This window comes from Cynocephalus volans, chromosome 12, assembly GCF_027409185.1.
Source record: "Cynocephalus volans isolate mCynVol1 chromosome 12, mCynVol1.pri, whole genome shotgun sequence".
NCBI lineage: Eukaryota > Metazoa > Chordata > Mammalia > Dermoptera > Cynocephalidae > Cynocephalus > Cynocephalus volans.
The window spans coordinates 40996624-41006957 of NC_084471.1; the positions used below are offsets into that span (position 1 = coordinate 40996624).

Consider the following 10334-nt stretch of genomic DNA (forward strand, 5'->3'; position numbering starts at 1 on the left):
TTACACCATTTAATCCTTAGAAATTGATACCTTCATTACTCTCATTTTACAAATGAAGTTATTGAAGCTTTCACAAGGTAAGTGGCAGGGCTGGGGTTGAATTCAAGCCTGCATTGATCCAGTGCAGAAGAAAGAATAAGAAATTCATGTTTTGGTCATCTATTATGTAACAGGTATTAAATGCCAGGAAAAAAATAAAAGAACCTTAACATTACTCAAAGACCATTCACAATAGGGCTCTCTCCTTTCATCTCTTCATAATATCTCTGTCATTTCTTAAGTCTCAACCACATAAACCTTCTTTCAGTTTCCAGAACTTACTGAACACATCATACCTTATGGTCTTTGTTTATGCTGCTTTCTTTGGAATGTTCCTCCTCCTTTCTCACATGTCAAATCCCTTCTCATTTTGATCTCAGTTAAAACATCACTTTCTCAAGACCTCTTCTGTAATCCTTCTGAAGAAGACTATGCTATATGCCCCATTAGCCATTGTATTCCATAGCCTCTACTGCAACTCTAAATAGTTTTGTAATAATTTATTTAATGTATGTCTCCCCCGATGCTGTGTGATGAGTTTCTTCACTCTCTCTTTCATCATTTACTCTGTACTGTACACACAGTAAGTGAATGATTGATGTTCATTAACTCTTATAAGTCATTTTAACACTTGACAGGATAAAACAACCTTAAATTCATAGCTAGTAAGTAATTGAGATCTTGCATGTTGAAAAACCTACACTATTACACTATTCACAGAAATGTTAACTAAGCTTAAATAATTTTCTAATAACCTGCACTTAGATCATATTTTCCTTTTCAGTTTATACTCACTGTTGTTAAATCAAAATAAGTTTGGCCAAGGTTTCTCTGTATATAGTGAAATGTAACCCACCTTCATGTATAAAAATTCTATAACCTAGTGTAGAAGTATACCCTTGTAACAAGTAGCCAAGTCTCAGCCAATCATAGCAGCTAAGCTTCAGCCAATCATAGGCTGCCATCTGACCAGACCATGTCCATATAAGGCAAATGTCTCACCATACTATGCCCAAATAAGGCAAACACCAAGCTGTAACCAATTGGGTTGTTTCTGTATGTCACTTCCTTTTCTCTACCTTTAAATATGTATATGTGATGGGGTGGGGCACTCTGAACCATCTCTGGTCCAGACTGCTGTTGGGTTCTAGAACCTATTTCTTGATTAAATAAACTCTGTTTATCTTTGATATTGTTAGTGCATATTAAATTCTAAATCAAATGATATGTGAGATTCTTATCACTGAATGTGGTTTGAATAAAAATAAATGAAAATTGGATTGCAATGCTTCCATAGAATGGGATAAATTGATGACCCAGAGAGTCAACCACATTGAAAAATGGAAAAGTAAATTGTCTAATCCTTTAGAGACTGACAGGTGGATTTCAATTTCAAGTCATGCAGCAGGATGACCAATTCATTAGGAGAAAAGAACCAAAAACATCCACTTTGTTTTTCTAAGATTAAAGAATTACTAGGATTTCTAACTGCTTTAACTTTGATTACAATTCTCCTCTGAAGTCTCCCAAACAGAGACTTTATTACCAAAGAACCAGGTGTCAACAATATGAAGTAACCTCCAAACTGTGAGGAGAGGTAGTTGTTTGCAAGTTCCTAAAGCACCTCTATTCAATTGGGATTTACTTTTCAAATATCTCAGAGATTATAGTACTGGAAATGTATTTTATAGGGTCATTCACTACAATGGAGAGTCCATTCCATATATTTGCCTTAAAAGATTTCTATTCCATTTTAATATTGCTCTATGTTTAACATATTGGGTAGCTTATGCCATTGTGAAAGCTAATATACAATATTTTTATGTGTCAACTCTTCTGATAAGGCTGTGGATTGAGGGGAGTTTATTTTCATGAAAAACAAATAGATGAGCTTATAACAAAGGAGAATCCCTCTTGCCTCTGGGAAGTCAAAGGGCATCAGAGACCATGACAAAAATGTATGCCAGTCCATTTAGGTTAGAACGATTAGCTGTAGCAATCCCTCCTTATTTTGCTTAAGAACTTGACTTCCAAAATCCACCTTCCCCACGTTCCAGCTTTAAAGAAAATTAGCAAAGCCCTTTCACACCAAATTGTGTTTACACCCACTCACTACCTCCCAAAGACATATGGCAGCAAAGATCATCGAACCTACATATCCTGTTATTTGACTATCATTTTGCCAGCTCTGCTCTAGACCTTAGGGATATAAGGACCAAAACCAAACGACAAAAAAGTCACCTTGCCCTTGAGTTTGGCATTGTGGAAAATTGCTAATCAATCAATAATATATTCAATTAGGCATCCAACACAGTAATCTATTCAAATTTAAACCACTTACTGAAGTTTAAGATTGGTCTCTTACCTCTCTTCCCTCCCTGACTCTGCTCTGCCAACCAAAAAATGGTAGGGAGATTGAAACACACTCCTGAAATAAATACAGACTTGAAGTTTTCTCACTTACTCACTTTGTTCTTCTGGGCTGTTATAAAATAGGTATAGCTGCATGATTCCAAGAGTGTAAAAATGAAGACTTCAGATACAGTATTATCAAATGTTGGTGATCTATAATGTAATGAGTTTTTTAAAATACAAGGACATTTCACAAAATTTCTCATTAAGGCAACATTTTGTGCACAAAATTTTAGAAAATTTAGCCAAACACATAAAGATTAAGAAAAAAAAAAAAAACCCAAATTATTAGAAAGGAAATCTCCAGTGCCTAACTGCTGGACACTTTGACTCCAACATCCTCTGCATTTTCTGGGGTCTTCACTGACCCCTCTAACCCTCTTGAATCAATCAAATCTGTTCTTTCCCCTCCTTTGCTACTACCACTGCCTTAAGTCTGAACTTCATTGGTTTTCATTTAGAATATTTCGGTGGCTTCTTAAGTGGATTCTCTGCACATTGGTTTTATGGTAGGGATGGCCACAAAAAATAATTATTGGACCACATTATATGATAGATATTTGTGCACAGAGCTTTGAGAATAAAGACAAGAAGCCACACACTGTTAGGAGAGGCAATAATCTCTGTGTTTTGATCTGAGGAACCCTAGAAAGGTTTCTTGCTCCTAAAAATATTGTGGTATAAGACTGCAAAGATAACTATTCTTGCTCTACCATTTACAGAATCCACACTATACAACACGTGGTCTTAATCCTTTACTCAGTTAATCCTCAAACTATTTCCATATTTACATCTGAAGAAACTGAGGCACAGAGAGATTAAGTAATTTGACTGTGAACACACACACAGTAACTGTGAGAGGCAGAACTCAAAGCCAGGTAGTCTGGGCTCAGTGTCCATGCTCTTAACCCTTATGACTCCCAGAAAGCAGGGGCCATGTTTTACTCACTGTTGTATACTTAGTGCCTGGTTCATTGTCTGGCACATAAAAAAGGATCTATCAAATACTACTGAAAAAAATTGGAATGGAAGGGCAAGATGCTCAGATTCTAAAGGCAACACCAAGTAAACATTTCCCAAATAATCATGCGAGAACAGGGCATGGTGAGGACACAGAAGAGATTCTTGCCCGTTGAGTTCATTCCAGGTTCCATGCTCTGACCAAGGAGGCATACATTAGTCAAATGCAAACCTGACCGTTACCTCCTTACTGAGCAGTGTTTTTCAAACTTTTATAGGAAACACCCCTCCCTAATGGATAGCAGATGAGAGCAACCACACAATATTCCAACAAGTTTGGCATTTATTCTACAACGTGTCTGTTTGTTGTAACATAAAAATAATATTCATATCTACTTATAATGGCAACTCCAGGAAGAAAATTTTATACCTACCATGACTTCCAACACTACATGGCCTGCATCTGCATTCTTTCTGGGTACACCATACTGCAGCTATATATACACAACAAGCACTTGGACCTAGTCTGAGCTACTTGGCAGGTACATAAATCCTTTGAGATGAGGCCCTCATTGACTTTGAGAAGACATACCATCCTTCCACACCCTACTCAGGTGTGATTCCTCAACCTGCTCCCTCCCCACAGTGCGTGCATACTTCACAACCCTTCCTGGGTTTATTACACTGCTTGCATCTGTTCATGTGGTGTCTTCCCTACTGACTGTGCTGTCCCTAGATGTAGGTCTTTATTTTGGTCCCCTTAACATTCCCAGGACCAAGCAGAGACCTGCATACAGGTAAATCTCTGGTTTATGGGAAACTGAGATCACAACAGATCCCCTCAAGTGGAGAAAGCAAGAGTGCTGACAATAAAATTGAAATCAAACACAAATTGAAAGGTGTAAGCACATCTCCAATGTCAATTTTACTTAGAACTCCAGAGTCCAGGTTCCAGGGACGTCAAGCCCTGGCGCCCAAGAAGTTAGCAGGGATCAGAGTTGGCGAAAAAGTCACTCACCAGCTGGTGAAGGGCGGATGTCTGTTCTCTAGCGTTTTGGTCCAGGGCTTGTACCAGCTGATCTGCTCCGCGGCTTTACCCCAGAACCTCTCGGGGTCTGTCACCGAGGCCGCGAAGTGGGTCCTGTACTCGCCACCGCCGCCAGAGGACAGAGCCCGGCAGCCCCGGCCCCCGAGACCACCCCGCGGGCCTGGGGCCACGAAAGCCCTGCGGGCCGCGCCGGCTCCGCGGGCGGGAGAGGACCCAGGCCGGGGGCCCCCGAGTCCCCCGGCGCCGGTGACTTTGCGACATTGCAGCCAAGAAGGCTTCATCGCCGCCGGCTGTCCGTCCCCCTCAGGCTGCGCTGCCCACGGTCCCTGAGTGCACTTGTTAGGCGACAACCGTAGCGCTTGCGACTTCCTGCGAACCGAGGGGAGCAAGCAGGGGGCGGGGGCAAATTCCGAGGTGAGCTCGGAGCCCAGAAGTTTGGAAGTCACACTAGAGTCGCCGGGAAAAACCGACCTGGAGCCACCGGGGAAGCAACAGGCTGGAGTGGGGACCCGGGGCGAGGGGGTGTCACAGCGCCTTTGAGGGAGTCGAGTTGTGCCGCTGCAAGAAATCCAGTCCCTACACGCATTTCCGACCCCGCGGCTTTCCCAGGAAAAGCACCTCAAAGCGCAGAATGCCCTCTCGACTGGGACACACGAGTTACTCCAAGGACAAGGCCAAAGGACCCAACTCGCTCTCGATGGTCCAACAAGAAAGTTGTGCGCAGCTTCTCTGGGTTAATCTTTGGAGAGGGCACCGGTGGAGGCGGCATCGCCTGTCGCCTACCGCGGAAACCAGCCGCCCTGCGCATCGCCGCGAGACCCTGAACTGTTATTTTCATTTACGTCTTTATTTTAAAACTCTGCTTCATCCCTGGTTATTAAAAACACAAACAGAGCCAGGGCGAGGATTGTTCCAGGATTTCCTGACAGCTGAGTGGGTGGGAGTGGAAGGAGGTTGTGCCAGCCAAATTGGGAAGTACTTCGTGGGGTGATTGACAGGACACTGGAGACGGTCACCCAACTGGGATGGAGATTCACCTGCTCGCTGGACTCCCCACAGGATCTACAGGCAGAGAGCAGAAAGGACTTGTTACACTCGTTCCCTTCTATTTGGACTTTTTGGCGTTTCTGTGGCCTTTTTTTCTGAGGAGAAAACTAAACAAAGCAAAGGGGAGCAAGGGCTAGGTAAGAATGAAATGAATCAAAAAGCATAAAAAGGAAGCTGGGAAAATTAAAAGAGAAAGATAGTGTAAGTTACTATCTGGGTTTAACATTCTTCAAGCTCTGATGTTTTTCATGATATAGGGAAATTCAGATACAATCTTCTGCATTAATGTTATGCCAAATACATTATGTCTTGGTGTGAAGACATCCCCTTCGAGCCCCTGAAGGTTCTCTGAAAAATCACCTGATAAGCAAGGATAAATTTTAAGAAAAGGCATAACAAATTTTATTGTATCATAGTTTTATGCAACATGGAAGTCATCGGAATGAAGACCAAAGATACAGGGAAAATTTTCCATGTTTATGCTTAGGTTCTATGAAGCAGGGACAGCCATGTAGAAATGTGATTGAACAAAAAAAAAGTATGACCTAATGCTAATAGACTGAGTGGGGAAATCCAGCAAGGTCTGTCTATTTAGATTCTTCTTAGCCTCTCTGGGTAGCATTCATTCCTCCAGGGTATGGGGCAGGGCCCTTTCTAGAATGGGGTCTTATGACCTACAATCAGACAAGGCAGGTCAGGGAATTAATTTCTTTATGGTCAGCTCCAAGACAGAAAGAAAGGGAGAAAGATTAGAGTATGTCTATGACCCACCTTGGGGAGGGGGGATTCTAGTCTCCATGGCTTGCGTCAGGGGAGAATGAGACTGACAGACTGGAGGGCAGGGGAAAGTCAGAGGAAAACTTTGTTTTTGAGGCTGTTTCTGAGTCCTTCCCTTTGGGATATAGCTTTCTGGGCCCCAACACAGTCTAAAACGTAAAGATGTATATTTCCAAATCTGAGGTGAGAAATAGTGAAATGTCTCTGACCCAGGGAAGGATCATAACTTGAGAAGCTGTAAACAAATGATTCCACAGGAAAGGAATAATGTGGAGATAAAGGCCAAGCACACCAAAGATAAATCTAATGCAAAACCAATAATTGCTTTAAATAACCACCTCAGCTATTCCTTTTTAACTGAGAAACAAAGCACTACACTTTTCCCTGACACCCAAATTCTACTCTATTCCTTACAAAGGTCTCAAATCAAATAATGTCTGATGGCAAGTCACTGTCTCCACTTGAATCCAGAGTAGGTTACAAAGCCATTTAACCTAAGCCATTTAATCTCTTGGCCCCATTCACAACCTGACACCCGTTATTGGCACCTAAAATGTGTTCATATTGTGCTGGGCACTTAAAAAAGTATTAGCTCCTGTAATTCTCATAAGAGTACTAAGAGATGGGAACTACAACCCCAATGTTTACAAAAGGAAAATAGAAAGAAATTATCTTGCCCCAGGCCACACAGCTGCCAAAGTAAAACAGGACTCAAACCTTGTTGATGCTCAAAGCTTCATAGCCTGGATGCCTTGAATTACAGGTGTGCCATGATACTGATCACCTCCACTTCAAGGTGAAGGGCTCAGGGACAGTCCACTTCAGTCCTGTCAATTAGTCCAGCACACTGTACAAATATCATTTTCTCTCTGTGCCGTGACTTGAATAAGTTGGGAAATCTGACTCCAAAGTCCATGATTTTCACACCAGCTTGATTATCTTCCATTTTTTAAAAAATATTTTAGACTTCCAATAAAATATGAGATATTGAATACCTACATTCATTCCTCTCCTTGTAGAAACCACATTGAAAGAGAATCAAAGAGGGTGGTGGTGGTGGTAAAAACCTTCAAGGACAGAGAACAGGAGAGAAGAAACCAAATGAGAGAATGGAAAGTTAGATCCCTAGTATACGAGTTATGGAAGAGAAAATGGATTTTCTCCTTAGACACTTAAAATGTTCCAGGATTTGGAGGCCCTGGATTGCTCTGATGGTTCAAAATGAAGGTTAGTGCTTAAAAATAAAAAGACTGATTAAAAGATTGTGAGGTGAAGTTCAACCCTCACATTGCGAGATGAAACCACTTCCTGTGGACCCATTAGTACATCATCTTGTCTTTTTGAAGTAATTGTAAAGAATAAATTGTTAACACAAGCTCCATTTCAGGCCAAGGGGAGACTGTAAGTGAAGGTGCAGTCCAGCAGAGGCAAGGAGCCTGGGTTGAAGGTAGTGTAGAGTAATGATAGAGCAAGAGAGGACAGTAGGGCTAGAAAATTTTACTGTAACCAGCCAGATAGGGAGGTGTAAAATAGTGTCAGATGCAGTTCAGGGCCTTACAATAAACCATCAGACTTTAAATGAAGACACCATAGACTCTTAATTGATCACTAAGCATGTAAAAAGTTTAAAATCATCAGCCATTGGGTCTCCATTTGAATCTTAGTACTACTACTTATTAGGTGGAAGACTCAGCAAGTTTACTAACTTGCCTATACTGCAATTTCTGCATCTGTAAATCTGAGACTGATAGTCTTACTTCTTCGCAGGATTGTTGCAAGGTTTAAATATGTGTAAATTGCTTAGCAGCGGGGCTGTTTAGGCTAATTTAGGACAACAGCAAAGCTTGTGAAACAACAAACCAATCCCCTAAAATCAACCCTAAAAACCTTCAGCTTTATTAACATACCTAAAATTTTACAATCAGAACACTTCAGAAGAAATTATAGATTACCATGGCCATGGATTCTGCTGGCCACACAATTCATACTTTCACCTAAATTTGTTAAGAATCATATATCTAACTATGTGTAAGTATTAGTGCTACTAAAATTTTGCTTATGATTCTCATTCTTCCAGTTGCTTGAATATTATGAAAACTTGGCAAGTACAAGTGTTTTCACAACACATTTCATCTCTGCAACAGGTACATGCTGAGCTGAAATTTGAGCCTGCAGAAACACCGCAGATTTATTCTGATTTGACAAAGGGCTTCTGGCAAATGTGCTAATTTTCATAGCTTAAAAAATAGTTTTAAAACTTCTAAAATGAAAACAAACAAACAAATAAAAACCTTCTAGAATGAAATAGCACATATCAATAAAATTGAAAATTTATTTTTTTTGCCCACATAGTTACTGCAGTAAAGACAAAAAGAAAAAGGCAGATGGAAGAATTATTTTAGAACAAATAACATTCCAGTGGATGGGAAGACACTCTACAATTTCAGTTAATTCCAGCAGCCAAATAAAATAAGACCTGGGATTCATCCACTAACCTTATTGTTATTTCTAAAAGCAAAAAACCAAAAAACAAAACAAGACAAAAACCATAAAAAGTATTTCTAGTTAAGAAAAGTATTTAGTGGCTTCTATTTGAGAAAAATCTGAAAGAAACAACCTAGGCAAATATTTCTAATTGTTTACTCAAGTATTTGTTTTGTTTTTGTTTTTGTTTTTCCTTTGGAACACCAATTTACCATTGAGAAAAAAAGTCTCATCAATGCAGTTGTGATAGAAAAGTCAATAAAAATTACAAATATTTTAATCCAATCACCAAAATCTTTGAGATTTAAGTTCTTGTGCAGAGATAATTCCTAAGAAATTAGTAAACTAAAACCACTACATGGTCTCAAATATTTGTAATAATACTCTCTATATATGAAAGGATCTTATTGTAATGCCAACAAATAATGAAAAGGAAAAGAAGAATACTTTGTCATAATATTTTTCATAAAGTGCAGTTGATTGCCTAATATCAATTTAGGTTGCCAACTTTTACGTGTGTGTGTTCCTGGTGGGATGGGTGGGTATAAAATTAAACTAGAAGATGAAACTTAAGGGGCCGAACCCGTGGCGCACTCGGGAGAGTGCTGCGCTGGGAGCGCGGTGACGCTCCCGCCGGCGGGTTTGGATCCTATATAGGAATGGCCGGTGCACTCACTGGCTGAGTGGCGGTCACGAAAAAGACAAAAAAAAAAAAAAAAAAAGAAGATGAAACTTAAGTGAAACTTAAGGACAGTTTTTCAAGCAGGAGCAGCTTTTATGCAACAAGGAATTTGGTAATAATTTTTGGATTTCAAAGACAACACAAAAATTTCACCTGAAGTACTATTTTCAAACAGAAGGCAATATAGGGGGAAAATGACTTAATTTAAGTAGATCATAAAACCAGGTGTCTCATTTATTTATTAAAAGCACTGTGGGGGGAAAAAAACTGAAAATATGAGTATATGTTGGGTATTTGGGTGATTTTAGTGTAAAGTGGCCAATATTTAGCTGTGCAGTTTCTCTTTGGTCCCATTTCCACACTTCCACACCTACTACACTACACTCTGGGCAACTAGGGAATGGCATGATAAAAAAAAGTTAACAGGTACAGTAAGCTATTTGGACACATTTCTCCAACCATTATTCTGAATGATGGTACTACACTTAGATGATTCTTGTGCTACTTTCATGTTTTGTCTGCTGATACAACTTCCTACCTGTTCTTAGAGTTGAGCAACTAAACATTTACAGCTTACTTATGATATGTGTTGTAATAAGAGATGTTTGTAAATTTCATCAAGCGGTCTGGAGTATATTTAGAATTTCTAGAAAAGATATTTTGTGCAAAAAAGATTTTAATTGTCGTCTTTGTTATTTGCTTGTACTTGCATTTTTTTTAAAATTCAGATACGCCTATACCTTGGTGTGAATATAAAATTTCTTTCTTTATATTTATATATTTATAACTGTATATGGATATAGAGTTTATTTGTCTATAGCACTATACTGCTTATTCCCATTGAAACTGGTATCGGCCTATTATAAACCAACTCATCACATCTGA

General features: G+C 39.7%; 1 protein-coding gene across 1 annotated transcript in view; it reads right to left on the bottom strand.

Moving 5' to 3' along the window:
• ACSS3 (acyl-CoA synthetase short chain family member 3) overlaps positions 1-4740 on the bottom strand; it is a 186972-nt gene extending 182232 nt beyond the window's left edge. The window contains exon 1 of the mRNA XM_063076153.1: positions 4430-4740. Coding sequence (XP_062932223.1) covers positions 4430-4740 — 311 coding nt within the window. The remainder of the gene's footprint in view (positions 1-4429) is intronic.
• Positions 4741-10334: the final 5594 nt, after the last annotated feature.